This window comes from Aquila chrysaetos, chromosome 8 (genome assembly GCF_900496995.4).
Source record: "Aquila chrysaetos chrysaetos chromosome 8, bAquChr1.4, whole genome shotgun sequence".
In the NCBI taxonomy this organism is placed as follows: Eukaryota; Metazoa; Chordata; class Aves; order Accipitriformes; family Accipitridae; genus Aquila; species Aquila chrysaetos.
Genome location: NC_044011.1, coordinates 18,598,243 through 18,623,016, shown reverse-complemented (window position 1 = coordinate 18,623,016; position 24,774 = coordinate 18,598,243). Strand labels below are relative to the sequence as shown.

General features: G+C 43.7%; 1 protein-coding gene across 5 annotated transcripts in view; it reads left to right on the top strand.

The window, feature by feature from the left end:
• Window positions 1-24,774, top strand: part of PHACTR2 (phosphatase and actin regulator 2) — a 144,560-nt gene that overhangs the window by 67,921 nt on the left and 51,865 nt on the right. For all 5 annotated transcript variants that reach the window (XR_005932974.1, XM_030022228.2, XM_030022231.2 and 2 more), the window contains exon 2: window positions 24,151-24,318. Coding sequence is in view for 4 of the 5 variants with exons in the window: in XM_030022228.2 (XP_029878088.1) it covers window positions 24,151-24,318 (168 nt within the window). In the remaining variant the exon portion in view is untranslated. The remainder of the gene's footprint in view (window positions 1-24,150; window positions 24,319-24,774) is intronic.

Below are 24,774 nucleotides of genomic sequence, written 5' to 3'. Positions count from 1 at the left end.
GTGATGCAGGATGTAAAGATGGACTGTTTTCTCTTCTCACTGTCTCTGCCCAGAGTCACACGGGTAACAGTGCTGGGCACCCTCCCTTTTGCGTTTGTTTTTTTTCCCCCTGTTTTGTTCTGGATTTAAATATTACGGTATGTGAATCAATTTAACCTTGCCTATTTGTAGTCCACAGAGTGGTTTGGACTAACAATCTGCACAGACAATGCAATTACCTCTGTCCATCATATGGAGGCTCGTTATTAGGAAATCTGATTTAAGACTTGAGTCTCTTGCAGGCTTTATACAAGGTCACTGCATAGGAATTAATTTTTTCTGTCCCTGCCTTGGTTTTCAGGCACTTGGAAATAAAGTCTCTGTCAAAAGTGAAAGTCTTACTTACCTTTGTGTTCTCTCACTGCTTTCAACAGCTGTGATGATCAGTGTATGTGGGGAAAAAAGCTAGGGGGAAATGAGGATCTAGGTTGCTCCATCATTGTATGGAAGTCTAGGGTATGCTGTCAGGTTGCATGCAAGTAAAATGAGAAAAAAATGTGAACATAATGACTTGCTGTCTATTTTGTATTGATAAAGGGTTAACTAAGTGTGTGTTGGATAATACTCTTCTATATATTACTACAAAACTGTGATAACACTTTGTTACTTGGCAGATTGGAGATTAGTACAGAATCCCGTGTCAATGATAGCTTTGTGAAAGTGAAGTTTTATATGAAATGATGTAAACAGCAAGGGGTATGTTGCCTTTTTTTTTTCTCTGATTCCTGCTTTGGTTTCATATGAATTAGAGTGATGTTCTGTCGAGCAGAGTTAGACTGCGATACAGCTGTCCTAACATGTGAAACTGTGTGAGCAAAACCAGTTCTGTTCCCAAAGATCAGCCTGCATCCTTCACCCCTGAGAATGTGCTTTTTTCATTAGTGTTGCAGGATGTCTTCACTCTGACCAACTGCCCAAACCATCAGCAAATCCTAGTCATGTAGATGGACCATCCTCATTTCAGTGTTATTTAATCCTTTCTGTATTTTGTGGATCTGAATGTTTTTAATGTGTTGCCCAGTAAAAGTCCAAGAATGGTGGAGAGACCTTAGATGCTGGTTGAGCTTTTAAGCCTGGGGTATTACTGCTCTGTGCGAACAAATCACATAGTTTATAGTCTAGAAAAAATTCATGAAAAATACGGACAATCTCTAATGTTTATTGATTTAAGCTAACTAGGTAATTTGCACATTTAGAATAACTGTGATAGACCATAAAACTTGATGTTTTCCCTGCGATCATATAATTTACATTTTCAACTTAAATCATTGCTGACAAGACTTAGAGGCTCACGGGGACTCTTTTTCAGGCTTAAGAATTTTTCTTTAATGCTTGAAGCTTCAGCTCAGAAAATTAACTCTTGACTGGGGATTTGTCACCCCTGATTGTATTTCTGGGGTTTGCAACCCTGAACTTTGTTGATGCGCACTAAAATTATTGTCATTTCACTTGACCTTTTCTCCTGAAGAAGGCAGGGGTCTTCTCCTTGCCTTCTACCTGCATGGCTGCAGAGCAAGGGCAGGCAACAGAAAGCAATTCGGATCCCAACTTCTGTTTGGTTGCCAGCTGAACTAGGTAAAATAGCACTTGTCATGAGTGAAATTGGGTCTGAATGCCCAGGAAACTTCACAGGAGGGCACCTTGGCACTGGAGAGGATGGCCCGTTAAAGAAAAGAACCACAGCAATGGGAGCTGGGCTTTGCACTCCAGCTCAGCCCGCTGCCGTCGGGTGCACCAGTGATCTTCCTTCTCAAACCAGGCGCTGGGAAGCCAGTGCCATGTGCCAGCGCCCGTGTCTGCATCCTCAGCAAACTGCAGTCTCTGCTGATGTGTCCCAGATACCAGTGTAAGTCAGGGTGTGCTGTTGCATGGAGGCCAAAAGGCATAGCAGTTCTTGGAAGAGTCACAATGCTGTAGCCCTAGGTTACGCCCGTCTGTGCCCCAAGTCAGTTTTTGCAGAAACTGTAGGGAGTGAGATGCCTGAGATACTCGCTGCTAGCCAGCATTTGCCCGTAAGGCCCTGCTAAGCCTCAGTGTGGCTTGTAGATCTCCCACCACTATTGTCTAAGGGAGTCACAGAGATTTGTAATACTCGGGCACCAAACCAGTGAAATTCGCCAGTGCAGCAGCATCCTGAGTTAAAAATGTGGTGTGACTGTGAATAGTGAGGGACGGTCCAGTTTGTGACTTGCTCTTCTTGCTTATAACCCCCAGAGATCAACTTACCTGAAGCATTTATGTCATAACAAGCAATATAAAGTCACCCAGGCTGAAAACTAATCTCCTGTGGGCTTTTTTCTTCTTTTTTCCCTCAGATACTGGATGAGTCAACAAAGAAATGACACTTTCATTGCGTGCTTATGAAACACAGATTCAGTGGGATAGTGTCAAACAGTTTGACTCACGTAACCACTTAAAGTTGTTGTAAGCCAGTGGGAAATGATTTTTAGATACTAGCTGTCTTTACAAGGAGGAAAAAACCCCAAACAGTTCATTGCCAAGAAATGGGGCATGTTTAAATTATACATATATAATGTGTTATAATTTATTTCATTGGTAATAATTCAAAACTGGCTGTGCATTTCCTTTCCTGTAAATTCATTCAATATGTCCGAAGATTACTGGTTTGTTTCTTGGAGTTTTATAGATTTATTGCATTTCTGAGGGGAAGGAAGTGTTGGTTTTGGCACGGATGCCAAGAATATTCTTGTTCTGAAAATGTGTAGCGGTGTTCTAGTGCACTGCTAATCCAGCCTCTTTTATGTTGATACAGAGAAGGGTGTAGTGGTTTTTTCGTCCTGCACATTATACCACCATGCATGGTTCTCCTCTTCCAATGAACTGTTCAATTGATTGACAAAAAGAAGGAAAATATTAGTATTAATAATTAGTATTAAAAATCTGTACGTGATTTAAAACAATTGCACTAATTGCAGAGTAGTCCCTGTGCTTAAATTCTTGAAATGAAAAGTTTTAGAAGGCTGGTCTGACTCTTATAAGAAGATACCAGATGCGATTTCTTGGGAAGAAGATGCTATTGTTTCTTGCTTGAATCTTGCTGCTTTTGACACATGGAAATAGGGTATGGAAGAAATATATGAGACATGATGGTGAGACATGAAAGAGACTGTGTCTGTGCAAGGGAGTGAACAATAAAATGGACCACTAAGACTGTGGATAAAGCCAGCTTGTCAAGAGCTGGACAAGGACCAAGCAGAAATGAAGAATGGTCTATACTTTAGTTGGAGGAGAAATTCATAGAGAGTAGCAGAACATGAGCCAGCATGAGAAAGAGCGAGATGTTAACTACAAAGCATTGCAGAAACTACGTGACCATGACGCTTGGCTTTTAAAGCCTTTTGTTGGACCATACCATCATGTGACTGTGTCATGTTATAGAGTGAACATGATTCTGAAGACAGGATGAAAGTTTTTGTTGGAAAAGCTTGGGGGAATTCAGAGAGACCTGAAACTGAAAAAGCAAGTATCTTGGACACTTAGAGCAACACCTCTCTCTTAACTCCCCTCTGGCACTGCTCCTCCTGCTGATTTAATTTTCCCGTCACTACTGGAAGCAAGGGGGGAGAACAGGCTGGGTCTGGCTGAAATATGCCCTCCTCAAGACAAACAGTTTGCTTCTGAAGCATTTACTGCACCTGGAAACTCTGTAGCTTAGTTTGAAATGCATTTAAAAAAATGTGTTGAAGAGAAAAATATTTAATGTCAGTATTGGATCTCTAGGATCACATCATTTTGAAAGCACAAGAAGGGGGGAAAAAGAATGTACCTTTCTAGCTGTGATCCATGAGAGATGAAAAAAACCTTGAGAATACAGAGCTAGGCCACTAGAAAGCATCCAAAAGCTAAGCATTATTTTCAGTATATTTTAAACCATTAAGCAAAGGTTTGGGACTTTGAAGGTTTTTCTAGTTAGCAGGAGAAGCTGGACACAAAAGTTGATGTATGGCAGTGCACACTGTATCTGATGCATAGACTGATTATTAGTTTGGAAATGGCTGCAGTGACTGAAGATGCACCCACAGACACTTACCTTCCCTTAGACAGAAGTTACCTCTTCCTCAGCTCGGCTCTGCTAAGTTGCGAGCCTTTTGCAGCTGCTTGAGTGCAAATTCAGCAAAATCCGTTAGTGGGCAAGAATAAACGCCACAGCTTATCACCCTGGCATGATCTGGAAGGGTGCGTGTCTCCCAACTCTGAACTCTTCTATGAGCATTAATCAGTCCTGAGAATGGTCTGGTGTGATAATTAAATATTGTCACCCCCTCCCCTCCCTACAGGTGGAGCATGCCAGACCTGAAAGCCATAGATCAGGGAACTAAGTGAGCACAAATGACCAAAGTCAGGCTGTGGATTTTTGTGTTTGTACCTTTCAACCAGCCATCCTGAAGGGATCTGTTTGTAGAGAAAACATCTCTCTCCCTCTGTTGCTCAGCCTACAGTTCATTCAGGGTTTCCTCAACCACAGAAGAAAAACATTGCAAGAAACATCCACAGAACATGAGATGTACCAAAAAAAAAAAAAAAAAAAAATTTCAAGTCCTTCATTAAGTGAGTTCACCGTGGTGGAGGAATGAATACAGCTGAAGACAGCTACCAAGTTAACCTGCTGCTGTGGCTAACTCTTCCTTTAGCTTTTCAAGGGGAGCAGCCTCCTCAGACCCTGCCTGCCTGTGCTTTAGCAGATAACATCATTACACCCTGACAGTCCCTGCATGGGAATGCTACTATTGAGGATATTTGGCAACCTCGTTTTTCCCTGAGGGCTTCTTTTGGGGGATATATACCAGCAGGGCAGAACTGAGCGCCAGTGTCTTCTCATCGGGACAGAGGTGTCTGGTGGCACAGACCAGTTTTTTTTAAACCCCTAAGAATTGATACACCCTCTATATATATGGGGCCAGAGGTTTCTTTCTTGCATTTTAATTTTTTTACTCTTTATGCAGTAAATTTTATGTAAGAGTGAGGGGAGAGTGGAGGAAGAACAGACGCAGTGCTGCTAATTAAATTAGCCATTTCTTAAAAACAAATAAATACCAGGCAGTTCAATCTCATTAAAAAAATACCAGCATGGAGCCCATTCTTTCTGGTTTAAGCGATTACTTGCATGCCCAGATGTCAATGTGGGGAAAACTTGCAACTCTAGAGAGGTTTATATTGCCTTACTGTGTGTATTTCTTTATAATTCAGTCTTTGCACCTACTGTGTGTATTTCTTTATAATTCAGTCTTTGCACCTACCATTTTTTGGCTTTTTTTTTTTTTTTAACATATGCAGTGGTAGCAAAAGTTTTGAGACAAAGAAAAAAAAGTCAGTCATGAGGGGTGAAAAAAAAGGAGCGTGTTTGGGGTGAGAGAAGGGAGGGAAGTTTGCGTAGTGCTGAGGTGGTGCAAGAGATGACCCTTTAAGGAGGTGGGTAGCAAACTGAAAAGTCTTTTATGAGGATGGCCAGTAGCCCTCTCTAGCCCAGCAGCTTGCTATGAAGTTACGTGAGAAAGCCAGCCATTAGTATATCTCAATGCAGTGATTGTTGGTATTGTATTGATGGGATTTTTCTGATGTATTTACAGGAACATTTTTTTTCTGACCCAAGAGTTATGGTTGAAATCTCACTGGGAGATACACATATGTTTTCAGTCACCTATACACTTGCAAAAGTTTTTAGCATCAGATGATGGTTTATGTTATATTTTGCTGTAAATTTCCATAGCACAATTTTCAAGAAAACTGTGATAATTTTTCAAAATATTTCTCATCTCTTATCAATTGAAATAGAGAAGCCAGAGCTCTGGTAGCAGCAACTGGGTTTAGACAAAGAGAACTGTTTGCATTTGGAGGGGATGGGTACATGAAGTCAGTGGACATGAGAGAAGCTGAGAGACAAAGCACACCAAGGGCAGTATTCTGCCACTGTACATTTAGTTCTGGATTTAAGCTCTGGCTTCTCTTAGTTGTGAAATAGGTCAGTTGGTTAAAATATTATGTGGAGGCAAGGGTCCTTTCCAAAAGCCAGCCTGTAGGGCCATGGAATCCAGAGTTACGGTAATGAGAAGCTTTCCTCTTCAGAAATAGCAAGAGCCACTTTATATTTTGTATTTGTGTTTTCCTGCTGTCAGCCGCCTTCCCGGGGAGCGGGTGCTGAGCTGGGGGTGCTGCCATGGCTGGGGGACACACACTCACTGCACACCCCCATGAGCCGCGGCCGGGGGGACACACCGCACACCCCCGTGAGCCCAGCTCGGGGGGACACACACCGCACACCCCTGTGAGCCGCGGCTGGGGGACACAACGCACACCCCCGTGAGCCCAGCTCGGGGGGACACACACCGCACACCCCTGTGAGCCGTGGCCGGGGGGACACACCGCACACCCCCGTGAGCCCAGCTCGGGGGGACACACACCGCACACCCCCGTGAGCCGCGGCCGGGGGACACACCGCACACCCCTGTGAGCCGCGGCTGGGACTCGCTCTGCACCCTGCCAGGGGGCCATGCCTGGCCACCGGCGCCTGGTCTTCCTCCGGCCCTCGCTGTGGCCCTGCTCTACGTGAAAGTGTGCAGTATTAGTGATAAACCACGGTATTCCTAACACACGAGTAAATTAAGATACAGTTTTGTCTTCTTCTGAGTGTGAAGAAAATGTATGTGCTATAGTAATGCATTACTTTTTTCTTCTTAATTTTTCTCAAAGCTAAACTTCCCCCAAAATGCAAGTATACCTTAGAATTCTGTGTTGGGATGAAAGATAATTAAAAGTCCACTCAAACCTTTGATTCCCAAATGGGTTAAAAGGCAGAAGGTTAAAGTTAGCGTAGGGGCTGACTGGAGCGGGAAGGCAGTGTTGGTGGTGGAGCTCGGTGGGAAGGAGGCTGTTTGGACTGGAAGCTTCGAGGCGACATCTGAAGGTTCTTCATCCTCTTCAGAGCTGGTGTTACCTGGAATAGGATGACATTTTCCTCAGGACCCTGACCCAATCCATGGACCCTACCCTTCAGTAGGGTGCTCCAGCATTGCCAAGCCACTCTGGCAGGGGCTGTCTTACAGTGGGTCACCGGCTGGGTGCTCGGCCGGACTGCTCCTCCTCGTGCCAATGCCTGTCCGAACCCTATAGGGCAATCTTTAAATGCCAAGGTGACATACGGCCCTGTTGATATGGGCCACATACATGTCCACAAACATCAAACTGAAGAGTCTTGGTTTAAGTGAAAATTCTTACAGAACTGGTTTCCAATGACCGCTGTTCATAAAAGCATGAAGTGTCATAAGGTTTGCCAAAACAACTTCGAGTTAGTTACATCATGCATACCTCTGCTGTTCGAGTACATTGTTCTTGGTCTTATACAGGAGTTTAAAAAAAAGAGCCAGTTAGCAATTGGTTTTAATTTAAGTTTATTCCTTCTAGAACAAGAAAATATTCAGTGAAGGTTAACAATGCTTTTCTAGCGATTTTTTCAGCCTGTTGTGCTTACCTACATTCCTTGTATTATACATCTGTATTGATACACAGAAAATCTCGTACCAAATACAGAGATCTTCAATTTTACTTATGTGGCTTTTACATGTTTTCCTCACGGTTTCAGGTTTTTCCCTGAAATACCTTTGCTCGTGTGAGCGCTGCATGTGAAAGGTTCAGTAGGACTAGCCAGCGATGTCCTTCTGTACCTTCTGCTTGTAAGGGAGAAGACCAGCCCGCTATGTTGGGCTGCCATCGGTTCAGCAGCTGCCACACGCAGGCAATGCCTGTTGGGGGCAGGAGCTGCGCGATGTGATGCGCCGGTCCCTTTTTGGGTCCCTCCTGGGGCGAAAATTCCCGCTCCCTCCCAGAGCTTGGCATCCAGCTAGGGTGAAAAGTGTGGGCAGGGTCTAAAAATGTTAAATATGTGTGCCAAGTGCTTGAATGTTTGCAAGAATGGTTTAGGGAAAATTATAAACCTTTTCAAGGCAAGAAAGGTGACTGAACCCTTTATCACTTCTTTTCATTTCCAAAATGTCACAACCACTCCCCTAAGCTTGGGAAAGTTGCCGTCATTTGTTTGTAAGCTGCTTGAAGGCGCTCTTTTAAAGAATAATTATTAACCTCTTTCTATTTCAAAACCTGCTCTTATACAAAGCGTGTTTTGCTGGAGATGGAGTTACGCGACAGCTTTGTTCATGGCAAAGAGAATTTTCCAGGAGGTATTTTCTGAGGGAGGTAAATTGCCGGAGGCTGCAGGAGGGCCTCTGGTCGAGGTTGGAGCTGAACAGGCTTCGAGCCAGGCAGCGGCAGCGGTAGCGGTGCTGGGGGGATGGCTGCAAAGACGGGCCTTGCAGAAGTGCGCGGGGTCTAGGTTTGACCCCTGGTTGCCAGCCCAGAGCTGCAGCCCACTGCCGTGGGGGTGAGAGCATCCATCATCTGCGGGCTCTCTGCTTTCTGTTCCCTCCTTGGATCCCCGCAGCGATGCTGTTTTGGGGGCCACTGAGCAAGGACCCAAGCAAGCCCTGGCTGCCTGGACGGGCTGCCCACCTCTGAGCAGACACTTGGAGAAAGACCCGCATGGAAAGATCACCAGTGGAAACTTGGCGTTTGCTCGTTCTTTGTGGGAGACTCCACGTATCGATTCATTATTAAATGAGCAGATAAATAGCCCTTTCTCTCCCTTGTTGGGTGCATCAGCTGCTGGGTGGGTTGCAGAAAGCCCAGGATAAGAGCACGAGAAACAGTCGGAACAGGCAAAAACTGCCAGCAGGAATGTCTGAAGTATTCCTGTGGGCTTTCCTAAGGGATGGCTCGCTTTCCCAGGGACCGCTGGAAACAGGCAAGTGCTCTGTCACATAATGTTCCCTCTCTAGGAAAACATTTGGTAGTAGTTTAAAAAAGAAAACTTTACAGAGCTTAAATAAAGCCAAAGATGAATTTGGTGAACCCTGATGCTGTACATACTTTACTTGGGAGTATTTTGAACTTCCAATGCTGGTTAGAGTTGCCAGCAATAGGTGCAGGCCTTGCCAGTCCTATTCGGGCTTTTTGCACCACCTTTTTTTTTAATGAAGTTCTTACTATGGCACTTTTGAGCACACGGCTAAAGACAGCTTTTGTGTTCAGTTCATCTGTATCAGCGTGGTCATGGCACTCACAAAGATACCACAGAATTTGAGTAATCATAAAATTCATGAAATCCTAATAATTATGAGAACGACTTCAATTTCATTCAATTTTTAAAGTAAACCATTTTGGTGTTTTCATTTCTATTCTGGCTTGTAATTACTCAAGAGTCATGTAGCCTGGTTTACCTCTGTAGTTGTAAGGAATAATAAAAAAAACAATTTTAATGAAAACTGGGTTTTTTAAGGATTTAAAGAGAGTCTTTAAGAAAATACAAAATACAGTGAAGTGTGTCATTCCATACAGCAGGAGTGACCTCTGTCAGCATTAGTCTGGCTAAAGTAGGCTAAATGATTCTTGATGTCTGTATTGGGTTTTGTACAAAGTAAATAAATCAATGCATTATCTGATTCAGGACAGGCTTGAATACATCTTAATGGTAACTGGCAGACTTAAAATTTCTCATTGGGCTACAATGACTGCTAACTCCTAACTGCATCTGGCTCAGTAGGAAAAGGAAAGGAAAGGTGTTCCCAGACAGCAGTGCAGTGGTGCGTGCTGAGATAGCTGGGTGGGCTCTGATCCCCCCCACCAGGCAAACAGGCATCACCTCTGGCACCGCTTGAAACTCTTATTAACGATGTGTGCTGAAGCTAAGTACTGAATGAATATTGTTAGGCTCTGTGATAGTATAGCGCCGAAATGCATTGGCGGGGAGAAGATGGCGTCTGGTGTTTCTTCTGTGAGTAGCTGCTTTCTGGCTTGAGGGATGCTCATCCAGCTCCAGCTAAAAATTCAGTTTAAACTGGCACATAGAAGTTCAAGCTGGCATTTTATTTTAGCCTACAGATGACAAAGATATATTTTATGATTGCTCAGTGCCAATGTCTGAATGAGAGAGGTGTTAGAAAAGGACATGCTGCAAACAAAATCATATGGACTTTTGGATAGCTAAAAAAATCTTAAAAATGCAACAGCTGAGCAGCTGGCAATGAAAAATCTGAAATCTGTTGTTCAAGCTGTTCTCTTTCATTTTATACTTAGAGCTGGAGCAAGAATGGTCTTTATGGTTTTTGTTTGTACAGCTCTTGTCACAAAGAGGTCCTGATCTATGACCAGTCGTCTTAAGCAGCGCAATAATACAGTCATTCATTATTAACTGAGAGCAGAGGAGAGGTGGGGACCTCAAGTACAGCATGAAACAAGCAAGTGGGGAAATGAAGGTATCAATTATGTATCTCTCATGCTGATGGTGCTCTTACAGAGTAGTTGTTTTCCCCTAAGGGAAGAATCTGCTGGAAGAGCCGAGAATATTCTCAGCGCCTCCTCTGACAGCAAGACGACGTCTCCCCATCCAAGGCCTCACCAAGCCCTTTTCTTTAGCCCTTTTCCCTCCCAGGAGGACTTGATGCTTTGGTTAGTCCTGGGCTGATGCCTGGCCCTAAAAGGAGAGCCCTGCTGGCTCTCCCACAGGGAAGCGGGATCCTGGTTTCCAACCCCACCTCCATGAGCGTCTGCACCCCCGGGGCGTGCTGCAAACAGGGGGGTCTCCCGGCACAGCATCCCAGGGCAATGAGCCGGAGGGGAGCAGCTTTCTCATTTGCAGTTTGTTCCAGCCAAAGCTTTTTGGTTATCCACGCCTCGCTTCTATAAACACTGATTCCATGGAAAAAATGAAGTCCAAAATGTGTCTGAATACAGCCTTCAAATCTACCTAAAGATAGTACTATAATTCCACTAGGTTTTGCTGTAGCGATTTACGGTGCCACCAGCTTGCTTGATGGAATTACTATTTCTTGATTGTGTAGGAAAGGGAACATGCTGGTTTTTAAAGTATAACTGAATCCCATCACAAATTGCACACAGACCTGTCCTTTTACGTGAACATGCCCCTGAGCGTCCGAGTTTAAACTGGCAAAGGAAGAGCAGCTGGGCTGACAAATATGTCAGCTTGTGCCTGATTTTCCCCACCCTGGCCCTAATAAAGATCAAGATACAGGGAATAAAACAGCTGTTTGCTGTGCAGCCGGGGATGGAGAGAGTAATGAAATATGATGCGGAATAAAAGTCAGCTGCCACTTGGCAACTCCCATTTCCTCATAGCAAAGAAGATGACTTAGACTGTATTCAGAATTGTGATGTTATAGGTACAGAGCTGATATGAAGAATTTTTACAAGCTGTGGTTTTAGAGTTGACAAATGGGCATTTTGACTGAGAGGAACTGTGTTTAATCATTAATAGTTTCTTCTGAGCGTGTTGGAGTTTTATTGTTATTGTTTATCCAAGCTGGTATCTAGCAACAAAGACAAACATTTTAAAGGCAGCTAAAAACTGAACTTAAAAATAAACACCGTTTTCTCTACAAAGACTGCAGAGCTAATAGCTTGTGCAAACATTTGCAATGACAGCAACATTCAGAAATTTGCTGGTTGGATTTAAAAGTGTCCTTGACCTCCCTGGCAGGGTTCTGAGGCCAACAGGGTCGCAAAAAGAAACTATTTGCTTCGGGTTTGACTTACACACATTTGGACAAGTGCAATATGCTGTTTCCTGTACTAGAAAAAAGGTGTTGAAGTGGTGCCAGTATAAAAGAAAATGTAGCTTTTAAAAGGCAGCACAGCAAGCTCCACGCTGTCCTAAATGGGGGATTTAATTACATGACTGATCAAATTGCTCCTAGGGTTTTTTGTACATAAATGTTCTGTTATTTGTAGATCAAGAGCTCTGTGTTATAGTACTTAAGTGTGAGGAAGCGTCGGATGGGAGCCCACAAAACCAAACCTGCTCTCAGATGTATAAACATGTTAATTGTGAAAGATTCGGTTAAAGATAGTAATAACAAAGGGAGAAGCACATGTGTAATGTTCACACAGAATTGTATTTAGCAAGGGTGCTGGGTGGTCTGAAATGAGTTCTGGTGGGATGGAATAGGATAGGGTGGGATGGGGTGGGGTGGGGAGGAGAGATGCGTACCTCCTTCCCCAGCTTCCTTCATGCGGAAGAGGAAAGCAGCTAATGGTGTTAGCGCTTCAGGCGGTCATTGCTTCAGCATTGGATGTGGTGAAGGGGTCAGGGTGTGCTGCTGTGGAGAGCAGCTCTTGCACCCGCTGGCAGTGAGCTCAGGTGCTGGCTTTGTGGCAGAAGTCTTCCCTCTCTTCCCAAACTTCTCCCCCATCACCTCCTGTTCTGTACCTGCCCCAGCTCCCCAGCACACCACCCAGCTCAGCCTGGTCAGCAAAACTGTTTGCCTGACCCTCCTGTGTCAGTAGTAGGAACTGACTCAGTTTTAAAAGCCTAGACAAAAGGTTATTTTTCTTCTGGCTTGGTGCAGTGATAAAGTGCAGCCTCACAAACGGTCACGAGCATGGTTGGTGGTTCAGCTGATGTTTCTATCATGGGGGTGTAAAAACACAGGTTGAGGTGACCAGGAACCTCCTTGTATGGGCAGCATCTCTATCAAGCTGTACCTGCATGCTGCCTCTGCCGAAGCAGCAATGGTTTCTGGGGACACATCCAGCGAGCTTCAGGGAAACGTCTCTGTCTTTCCAGGTACCCTGAGGGAATGGCCAAAAGGCGTCAGAGAGTGATCAGCAGCGGGGTCCTTTGGCCAGTGCTGCAGGGTAGGCAAGTTGTTGGCAGAGAAAAGCCCTCCCTCGGGACGATGCATGCTTCCAGAGGAGCAGGGCAGCTGAGATCTGAAGCAGCCCCAAGCTTGCTTTTGCTTAGGTACAGAGAGGAGCTAGAAACAGCCCAGAGTAACTTTAGCCGTGCTTCGACTGTTTTTGCTAGGTTTTTGACTCAGCTCAGATAGCGAGTAGCTAGGGCCATCTGAGGGCGTGCTGGTTCACCCTCTGAAGGCAAACCAGCTCCTAAGAGGGGTCACAGATAAGCGTCTAGACCTGCCTGGGAGTTAGCAGCCTGATGGTAGGGCGGCTGCTCGGCAGAGTTTGCACTAGATGACAAGGTTTGCGTTCGCCTTGCATCCTTCAGTTCTCTTTTCCTCAAATTCCTGTGGACTGTGTTTCTCGTCAAGTTTCTGGGAACACCAGGGATGGGATGTTCCAGTAGGGCAGCAACATGGCATACTGATCGCCTCGGCTCTCTTGTCGGGATGAGCCGGCACCGGGGACCATCCCCTACCTTGCCTTGCCTCAGTGGGTGCTGCTGCTGCTGCTAGGACAGGCCATCCGAGGGCTCCTGGCCCCTTTGGGGCAGATGGAAAGTAACTTTGCCAATAGCTGGAGAAGTGGGAGTGGGGCCATAGGCTTCCCTGTGACACACCTCGCCCGGTTTTATCTCAGCATCAGTATTACATACCTATTAATTACTGCAAATATGTTTTCTTTTAATTCCTGTTTATTACCATGCAGGAGAGGGGCCACATGCTCGCTTCAATTTATTTTCACACTTCTAGCCAATATCTGCTGGGAAGTTTTACCGCTTGCCTGTAGCTAAAAATATTTGTCGTAAACTTGTTATAGTTATTTTTCTCCTGCGTACTAAGGCTATACCAAGAAAAGTCAGTAAGGAAATATTTCCAGTTCTGCAGTTCTGTTTTTCAGATGTGACGTTTTAAAAATATCATTACAGAATTTAACAAGATGAGTACGTGCAGCTTACTCTTAGGTAGAATTACAAAATTATCCAAAAAGATTTTTAAACTATAAATAGAAATGTAGACCATTGTACTCCAAGGAGATTTATCCCTTAATATTCTGACACAAGAAGAATTAATCTTCTATCCTCAGCTGTTCAAAGTAGTTTGGTTGCTCTTTTATGTACACTGCTTTTAGTTGTTGTTTTTTCTGTCCTCCCACATCTCTGTTACTGTGCCTGGATTTTTTTTTTTTCCCCCCGTTTTTGTGGAGAAGTTGCTTGGATCCAGAATTTGACCTTTGACCTGATGTTTCAGATATCTGGAAAATGTAACTGAATGGAAGTTTTCTATTTGCTGCTTTTCGCTCAAGTATTAGGGTTGAGAAAAAAGGAATAAGCAGCCTGCACTAAACTCATGATCCCTTTTCTTCTGGTTGGAGCCAGCTGTGCTCAGCTCAGAGAGGAGATATCAAGAAGATTTTTGGCCAGATCACTTTCAAACCTGTATAATGGGATTGCTAAGCATTCGCTTATTCCTTTCATAGGAAGCTGAAAGGATGGAAGTTAAACATTTTGTTGAAGAGGAGGAGGAAGTCGTGCAGGTGTTCTAATAAGGTCTGCATGATGCTAAAATGTAAATAATTAATTTGCAAACACATGCTTGAGGGCATATTGCAAGCATAAGGTCAGGTCCTTCTTTTTATTCAGACCTTAAGCAAACCCCTCGTGTGTTTTGACAGAAGAAACAGATGAGAAGAGAGGTGGTGTGATCATAGAGGTATAACTGCAGTGCTTAATGCAGTGTAGAGCCCCCCCAGCTCACATGGCAGTGTAGATGTAGCAGACGAGCTCTGCACAGGTTCCTGCATGAGAAGTGTAATTTGGTTAGGCTGGGTAGCCCTGACTAGCTGTATTGCCTGTGGTATTTCCAGTATCACTACAGAGTGCCCTACAACCATAACTTTGCTTTTTTTCTGTAGCATTAACCCAATGGGAGTGAAAACTATACCATGAAGTAACTCGGACACTGCATGTTACACGTACGTTATCAGCATTTGGGTTGCATTAGCAAGAGATGACCAGTGGTAGATAACATGATAGTGTGATAGCCTGTAACTCGACAAAACAACCAATAGCACTTAAGTTGATGTGGTTATTGTGACCAGAAAAAAAAGAGCAACACTTAAGGTAACCCTAAAGCAAAGAGATCCTTTGTGCTTTACCCCAGTGAAGCAGCAAGCACGTCTCAAGTCCTATAGTTAACACTGTTATATTTACTGTTTCTTGTGTAAGGTAGTAGGAAGCCAAGGTAAGGTCCCCTCCTCGCTTGCTGGGGACCAGTGCCTTGCAGGATGAGGGCTTTCTACCTGAGAGACAGAAAGCTAAACAAGCTCTTCCAGGCTCTGCGCAAGTTAATCCCAGGTGTACAGGTGAGAGAGTGAGAACTAGAATAAATGCATGTGGGAGGCAGCACCATTGCTTGGGACTTTGCTCATGTTCCTCTTCTGCGCACTATAGAAGAGAACAGTGTGGCTGGGCGTCCCTCTGAGCCACGTGGCTTTTTGTCTGAAAAGTGGAGCCCTGGGCATCTGTGCTGTCGCTTTCAGGGGGAGCATAGGCTCCCCTCCTTTCCTTGTAAGTACCTGCGTAGCAGCACCTGTGCTTTTTGCAGAGCTTAGGCAGGGACTGAGCACAGGGGCAGAGCAGAGTATGGCCTTTTGTCTCCAGATGTAACAAAGCTGAATTTTCCACCCCTTGCAGTGTTTGACTTCCTGCAGCGAGGTAACATTTTCCTCGTGGTGAGACGGGAGTTACAGGGTTCAGCCTCCTGAAGCCCTTTCTGGACTTTGGCACTGCCAGTCCACGTGTGACTCTGACAACCTGAAAGGCGTTCTTGCGTGTATTGTTGCAGAAACCTGGAGGCATTCAGGCAGTCGTATCCATTCCTGCCGTGGTTATCCCAGGAGGATCCCCTCTGGCTGTTTAAAGGCAGCAGCCAGCATCCCTCTGAAGTAGCCGCTACCCAGCCTGTTTAGCTCATCGCCAGCAGGAGGTCCAATTAACATTTTGCAATATTGGCAGTTCCATATGGAAACTACCATTCAGCCGCCTACATTTGAACTTCAGCTTTTTCCTTTCATTTAATTAAAACACAATCAAGTCAATTAGCTCATGACAGAGTTTCCCCAAAGTTAAACTCCAGATGTATGGCAAGGCAAAAGCATTCAGATGCCAATTCATTGTGCTGCTCGGAGGTAGATTATAGCTCTCCCATTTGTCAGTTTATCCACTGGGGATTAGTTGCATTTTTTCCCTTCCAAGCAGAAAATAAAAAGGGAGAAGGAAAAAAGACCCATCTTTCCATCTGGTTCTACTCAGGAAAGATTGATATAACATTACAGAATTTGAGATATTTATTGAAAATGACATTGATAGTGTCAGAATGACTTCTAATTTTTAATCACCACGTCAAACATTTTACCATGCAGTGTCTTGAATATTTCCAGTAAGCTCCAGGAATAAGCAGCTTACCACACTCTATAGCAAGTTGATGACTTATTGTTCTTGTCACTAAATGGGGATAATATGCAGCTGCATAAACATGTTGATTTTTCTGGCGTAGAATCCATGACTTCCAACTCTGTGCCCTTTGGCAAGACTGTATAGAAAATCATAACACTGTCAGAAGAGGTTTTGAGGTCTCAATAAACCAAGATGACTTTTGCAGCACATCCCTGCGGGGCAGCTGGGTGCAGAGAGGGGAAGAGAAAAAATAACTGTACTAGCTAATCGGTAGTTAATAAGCATAGAAATCATTCAGACCCAAATCCACACATAAGGTAGCTTTGAACTGAGGCCATTGCATCTTCTGTTGTATTTCTCAATTCATTTATGGTTAGATGTGGCAATATCCTGAGTCACCTATATTCCAACAAAAAGGTTATCCTCACACACTTTAAGGGTGATGTGGTGATACCATGGTAATACTGCAATATACCCAATGCTAGTGAAAGCATTGGGTGCCAGTGCTGCCTTAGTACCTTGACATCATTGGAGCACTTGGTTCTGTGCCTTCTCCCCTCTTGATCGTGTTCCCCAGGGGGGTGAAGAAGAGGAGAGGCTGGAGGCAGACCTTTCCTTTGTCTGGCCACTGTGCAGTGCAGGTGGGTGAGTCTTGGGAGACAAGTGAGTGGAAGAAGGGATTGCAATGTGAAAGGTGCAGCACCCAGAGGGGTGGGGAAAGAAGACAACTTGCCGCTCTGCTGGTACCATCTTGTATTTAACAGCCCCAAGAAAGAATCCTTAAATATATATATCCCAGGGCTCCAGCAAGATTAGATCAGTTGTGGAGAACGGTGCTGGTGAGGGGAGTAGAGAGGCAGAGGAAAGAAAAACTGCTTCTGACTACTCATTCGGAAGGTTTAATAGCATTGCAATCCTGTAATACTTTTTTTTTAAGTATCAGAAAGATTCAAGTGATATTGTACATTCTCATCTAAAGTACAGCAACTGTTTTTCTTGTGGAAGGCCTATACTCGTTGCATCACCCATGATGTATGTGAATTCCCGTGTCTTTGCAAATGAGTGAACTTAGCTACCCGAGTACGGCGTCACATTTCCCTTGCTGTTCCATCTCTTACTCGTGGCTGGATGGCCCCAGAACTGCTTTCTGCAGAGCACCAGGACTCCCACTCCCGGTTAGGGTGTTCTTCTTTGGGAAGTGAAGGATAGTAGGTTTCAACACTATTTATTCGGGAAGGGGGAGGAACCCAAGTCTTCCACCTACCCTGTGAATGCTTTAGGCAAAAGCATGCTTATTTTGTGGACTCATCCAGGTTCCAGCACGTGGTATGTGCCAGGCTGTGTAGCGCTGTCAGGTTCATAGCTGGAGTGTCCTGGTATCCTGGCTGCAGCTGTGAGGCTGATTTAGGCTGCCTGTCCAGCCCAGTCACTGGCTCCTGCCCCGTGCCACAGCCCGCTCCTCGCCCAGCCCCGACACTTCAAGTGTTTGTAGGATTGTGCGGAAGACTAAATCACTGAAGTGGCCCAGATTAAAAATAACCTTTTAAAATGGGAAAGAGGGTGGAAGCGGGGAGGCATTTTTGGTCTGGGTCATTCAGAGATCTACTTGCAATGAAGCCAAATGAACAGTTGTATTTTTACAACTGAAGGGATGGCATATTTTTTTAGGGTGAGGAATGAGCAGATGGAAGTGCAGAGAAGAAACTTCCCAGGCTGCCTTCATCACCAAAGGCACTCTGCTGTGAAACTCCAGTATGGGATGCTGTTTTACGTGCAGAGAAGCAGAGATTTCAGGTAGTTTTAATGTCATGAATTATGGCATCTGTACCTGCAGAGTCAGGGAGCATCTGATCAGAGTTTCTCAGGCTCCCAGTAGCACAACATTTAACATACGCACCTAAATTCTGCCTTATTTCTTTTCTTGGATGTAGCCCTAAATGCTTTTTACTCCAGGATCTCAAGAGTCTTTGTGACAAGAATAAACTAATTAAACTTTACTTATTAGCATTTATTCCAGTGTACTTGTTATCAGCGTGGAGTGCCTGAAAGACTAAATTGAGATGATTCATGTTTTTCATATCATGTGTTGTTGTTGGCCACACAACAAAAAGTTCCACTTAAAACACCATTCAGATAAGAATTATTAAACAGCGATTTTATAAGACATTCCCTACTAGATTACAACAAATTCTATCTAATAAACTCTTTCTCGTTGGAACTAAATGTAAATGTGGACGAACATGAGAAAGAATCTTAAAATTATTCAGTTTCAGTAAAGGGTTCTTCTACAGAAAAATCTTTTGAGTATACTCCTACTGTAGCTAGCTACTTAATTACTCAGGTTTGACCTTTTTTTTTATCATCAGTGACTCAAATTACTAGTAGTAAACTACAAGCAAGGAATTTTGATCTGTTAACTATTAAAATATTTTTCTACTAGAAAAAGGAATAGCATAAGGACATCACGGTGTGGGTTTTTCCTCCATATATCTTGTATTGCTCCTAGTATTCAGTCGTGAGGTTAGGTTCTTCTACTGGCTTTCCGCTTTCACTGCCAAGAGTAAAAATATACAGAAGTAAAAATACAGAACAACTTATGGCATAAATGTACCCCTCTTTTTCTGATCATGAATTTTCTTTAAGTCAAAGCTTTTAAAAAATGGTCTTACTGCATTCTGGATTGGAAGGCCTGGAGCCAGCAGCATCACAGCTCTTTACTTCAGAGGAATTTATATTAGACTTGCTTGAAATGATCTGATGGATAGTTTTTCGTGGCATTTTGCTTTTGTAAAGTTAGTTGTAAGTTCTTACCTGAAGGTGTTAGCGTGTGTCAGTGCTGGCATGAACATCTCAGTGCTGACATGTACCATGTCCCGGGAAAACTGTGATGAATTTACACGCCTCCTTCAGCTGCACAACATCTCTAGAGATTATTCACAGCAGAAAAGTGTCTCCTAGGCAGCTACAGAGATCAGCGTTGCTCGTTTTAAGTAGCCTTCCTAGGATAAGATGTGTTCAGGCATTTCCATCTTTGGGTGTTCATAGGAAAGTCGAGGTCATCCATAGGCTGATCTAATCTTTGCTGGCTTCCCACAAGCTTGAGGAGAGGCTGTCTTTTTTGTATCCGTCATCTAGCTCATGGCCTGTGCCAGCACGATTTGGCTTCACGGTGTCTCAGTTAGTGTTGCTGTTAGTCTTTTACAACAAGATCTCCTCTTCGTGTGACATCAAAATGCATGGTTCATATACTCACTTCTTATCCTTCTTATGTACGCTTTTTACCCTTCAGATGTAAAATCTACACCTATGGCAAAGGACTGGAATATAATAACATAAACTGTGCAGGTAGTATAGTCGAAAGTCCTAATGTCAAACTTATTAATGATATTTATTGAAGGCAATGAAGTGACTCACTGGCTTTTTGAAGATGGTGGGAAGAAGGCAGGACTTCAAGACAATGTACAAATAAAAGAATAACACAAGTGACCAAGCTCCTCTAATCTTGGAAAGCTTAGATGTTTCTTTTCATCTCAGTGAATATGGTTAACATTTATAATGATTAATAGAAGGTACATAAGCTCTCTGAGGTGAAAAATACAGTACTTTATTCTTAAGTAGTACATGACCTATAAAGCAAATAGTGTAAATCTTAAACATCAATTTCCTGCTGAGTGTTGCAAAGATGAGGAATAATAGCTTTTGAACAGATCTTTCCAGAAATGCTCTGGAATGTCATTGCTGAAATTGTTTTTTTTTTCTAGACAGTTTATTAATTGGCAAAATGTGCTTCCTTATGATTGCTTTTGAATATAAATAAGTCCTTTTTCCCAGAAATGTTACTTTATCTTAGATTATTTTTTAAATGAATCTATGATGTTTGGCCATGCTTATTGCTCCTTTCCAGATACATATTTGGATCCTTTTTTTCAAATGAAGGAACAGGTACAAGGTCAATGGTTTAGTAAATTCCCAGTTATGAGCACTTGTTGAACTCATTTAATAAATCAGCTCCTCATCTTTTATTGTCAGAAGGAATTAATGTTGAGTCCTGTTTTCAAAAGTTGCAGTCTTCACAAATAGAATTATTCACCACTAACTGGATTCCTTTTTTCATATGTTAGCTCATTTGAAGCAGCTAGGATGGATATCATTATTTCAGAGTTAAATATTTTCGGCAGAGGGCAGAGCAGGGACTGATGCAAATCCATGTTTCTCTGTGGGGAGCTATTGGCCATAATCCTCCTCCATTCATGCTGATAGGCACAGGAGGAAAAAATCTAGATGAGGCTTTTGTGAAAGTGGTTGCCTGCAGTAGACTGGTATCTACAACTCAGGAGGATTTGAAAAGATCTGTGTTCTAGTGTTTATAAAGACCATGCTGTCTATCACCAGGGTGCAGGCTCTTCACATCAATAACCCAGCCTTTCTAAGCTATCCGGGATGAGAACAGGGGTTTTGTCCCACTGCCTCCGAGGGGCGGGTAGCCTTTCACTCTAATGAGCTGATGGACTGCCTCTGCCAGTGAGATAATGCTTGGCTCCTGTCCCAGGACAAAACTCTTCAGCCAATAGATCCTAGTGTCTTTTCTTCAGCACTTCACTTCTGATTCTTTGGATTTACTAGCTCAGATTTCACATAGCAACCGTGTCTTTCCACATCCCTTAGCACCATGGGAATCTTGACTGGGAGGGTCCTCGGGAGGTCGCTCAGCCCAGTCCCTCACTCAGAGTAGGACTATTACCAACAGTAGGTGAGGTCAGCTCTGGCTTGCCTGGCCAAAACCTCCCAGGACCTGCTCCAGTGCTGCACCACCCACCTTCTGGAATTGTTTTCCTTACATCTCGCCTGACTCTTCCCAGCCGTAAGCTGTGGCCCTTGCCCCTTCTATATCAACTGGAATTGCCAAGATAAATTTAGGTCTCTTATTTTGTAACTACCCTTCAAGTAAATGTACTCTCCCTTAGATCCACAGTTTCCAGCAGACACTTCTGTATTCCATAGCGGATTGCACTCCATAGGCAGTGTCTGTAAGCCTAGACAAAAGTGCAATCCCTAATTCCAGGCAAGGCACCCCCGAAGGGGTCCTTCTGCTGTCCCATGCCTCTCTCTTTCTGCAGAGCTGCTCACTGCCTTTGGTGGTCTTCTCATCCCCAGCTCTAACCCGGCTTCTCAGGGTCTGTAGGGTGGCAGCTGGTTCATTTTAAGGGAGTCTCAGCTTAAACCTCCCTAAAGATCACCCTGTACCCTAGGGTGCACAAGTGAGGAAGCTGGGGTTTTGTACTCATGCAAGGGGTAGGCATAGCCGAGTCCTTACCAAAATCTTGGCTTTTTACATTTAAAGTCCATTTGCATGCCTTTCTTCCATCTTATCTCTGTGTTACAGACCAGAAAATACCCAAGGAAAACACTTAAAAGCTTTAAATTCCAATGCATCTGAATAATAGTAATTTATCCTGGAGATGTTTTCCATCTCTCTGTTCCATCTCTCTGACAGTACAGAATTTATGACATTTTATGGCATAACTCACTCAGATTTATTGATTTAAATGCTATAATTTTCATACAAATCTGTTTCTGGTTTTAGAATCATAGAATAGTTTGGGTTGGAAGGGACCTTAAAGATCATCTAGTTCCAAACCCCTGCCATGGGCAGGGACACCTTCCACTAGACCAGGTTGCTCAGAGCCCCATCCAACCTGGCCTTGAACACTTCCAGGGATGGGACATCCATAACCTCTGTGGGCAGCCTGTTCCAGTGCCTCACCACCCTCACAGTAAAGAACTTCTTCCTTGCATCTAATGCAAATCTACCCTCTTTCAGTTTAAAGCCATTATCCCTTGTCCCATCACTACATGCCCTTGTAAAAAATCCCTCTCCAGCTTTCTTGTAGGCCCCCTTTAGGTACTGGGAGGCTGCTATAAGGTCTCCCCAGAGCCTTCTCTTCTCCAGGCTGAACAACCCCAACTCTTCATAGGAGAGGTGCTCCAGCCCTCTTACCGTCTTCGTGGCCCTCCTCTGGACCCACTCGAGCAGGTCCATGACCTTCTTATGTTGGGGGCCCCAGAGCTGAACACAGTACTCCAGGTGGGGTCTCATGAGAGCAGAGTAGAGGGGCAGAATCACCTCCCTGGACCTGCTGGTCACGCTTCTTTTGATGCATTGCAGAACACGGTTGGCTTTCTGGGCTGCAGATGCACGTTGCTGGGTCATGTTGAACTTCTCATCAACCAACAGCCCCAAGTCCTTCCCCTCAGGGCTGCTCTCAATCCACTCATTACCCAGCCTGTATTTGTGCTTGGGATTGCCCTGACCCATGGGCAGGACCTTGCACTTGGCCTTGTTGAACTTCATGAGGTTCGTATGGGCCCACCTCTCAAGCCTGTCCAGGTCCCTCTGGATGGCATCCTTTCCCTCCAGTGTGTCGACTGCGCTACACAGCTTGGTGTCGTCGGCAAACTTAACTTCATAGACTTCAATGAAGTTATACAATGGATCTTTTCTCCCAGTACTTTATTTCAAAACATTGGAAGTAAAGTTTCTTGGACTCTGTTTGCATTACATCAGCTTTCTCACAGAAAATATTTTTTTAATTTTTTTTAGCATCCTGGATCAATCTAAAGTCTAGGATGAATACAGGACTCATTAAATGCCATTTGTTTGAGAAACAGAATAGTAAGATTGCACCATGATGTTATGTGTCTGAATATGTATCTTTTTAGCAGCTAGGACACAGGACCAGGATTCCAAGAAGCCATTTGGCAAACATAAAATTAAGCACTTAACAATTCTGTACCTCATATTTTCCATCTGTAAAATGGGGACAGTGATATTTCCTTCTTTGAATAGCACTGTCTGATTTAATGATCTATGATTATCATTATTACTGTTCAGAGTGGCATCAGCTCTGTTCCAAATTGGTTATAATTAGAATGTTTAGATGAATGAAAGCAATTACAGAGCCCGTATGCCGCAAACATTTAAGCTTGTGATTAATTTTATGTACGTAAGTAATCGCAGTTACTTCAGTGAAGCTGCTCACATGAATAAAATTAAGTGCATCTGAAGTGTTTGCAGGACCACAAATGGAAGGCTCTAAGAAACCTCAGTTCTTAAAGAGAAATAAGTAATAGTAGACTTCTCAGGGAAATTTCTGGGAAATTTATTTTAACTGTATGCTACGGCATGTTGTGGAAAAAGTCTTAATTTGGTTCACAAAACTCGATGTTACAGCCATTGATGATAAATATTGGCTTTCATATCACTCAATATGTTTTTGCAGAAAAGTAATCCTTCTTTAAATTTTGGCTATGGCTCAAAAGCTTATTGTTAAATACGTTTTGTTAATAAGAAGCCTGACTCATGGCAGGCAGCACTGTGAATGACTAATTACCAGGGATATCAAACAGACCTCTTTCCATTCCACTGCCAGAACAGTTATCTTTAGAGCTCGTTTAAGAAAGGAATCATTTCACTCAAAAGAAATAGTTTATGTTTTTACATTGCAAGGGTTTTGTTTTCTGTATGATGACAGCTAGTTATTCAGCTTTACCAAGGATAGGGGAAAAAGTCACGCAAATATATGTTGAAAGAAATTCTTCAGTAGTGATGGAGAATTGCAGAACTGTGCAGATGTGCCAGATGCGTGTCATGAGAAGCACGTTCTGGTCTGCTGCAGTTGAGGTGCTGAGCAGCAGTGAAGCCCAGGGCTAGCTGGGGTGGGGACTGGCTTGTGACCATGGGCTGCAATCAAATGCCCCTTGACTGCCTTCTGGAAGAGAAAACACATGGACCCACACACAGCCTGTTGCAATCTGATAGTAGAGGAGTTCAGCTGTCGGGTACCATTTTGTTTTCCATCCTTCAGTTACCTTTACTTTTCTTGTTTATACAGTTGATGGTTTGGATAAGGCTTCGATCGCTAACTCGGATGGACCAGCCCCAGGATCCCAAACTCCCCCCTTCAAGAGGAAGGGCAAACTCTCCACCATTGGCAAAATATTTAAACCTTGGAAATGGCGGAAGAAGAAGACTAGTGACAAATTCAGAGAAACATCAGCAGGTATGTCTGTGGCCCTTTGGTGGCAAATAGTAGAAAACACCGTGATGGCTTTGCAGTGTAATATTTGAAAAGCTCTTGGAGCTTGTTAGATGACAGGGATTATTTAGGCACAGTATTTGACATACAGAAAAACAGTTTGATCCTTGGCAAGGAAAAACCTAATCTTGTTCAGCTTCTGTCCTGAACCTATCACCAAAAATACAGTTTGTTTACTATACATTATATATGATATTCTTTTGATGTTGACAGTACTCTTTTTTTTAACTAAGAAACAGTAGGCTCTACATTACATACCGTCAAATATGTTGGAAATGTCTCTATGTCCTCCTAATATGTCGGTCACTTTGATTATGAAACAAGCCTTGCCTTCTTGGGGACAGAATTTTGGTCTGTTCAGAGGGGAGAAGCAGATGTGGCCATGCCAAGCAGAAGAACGAGGATCACCTTTGTGACCAC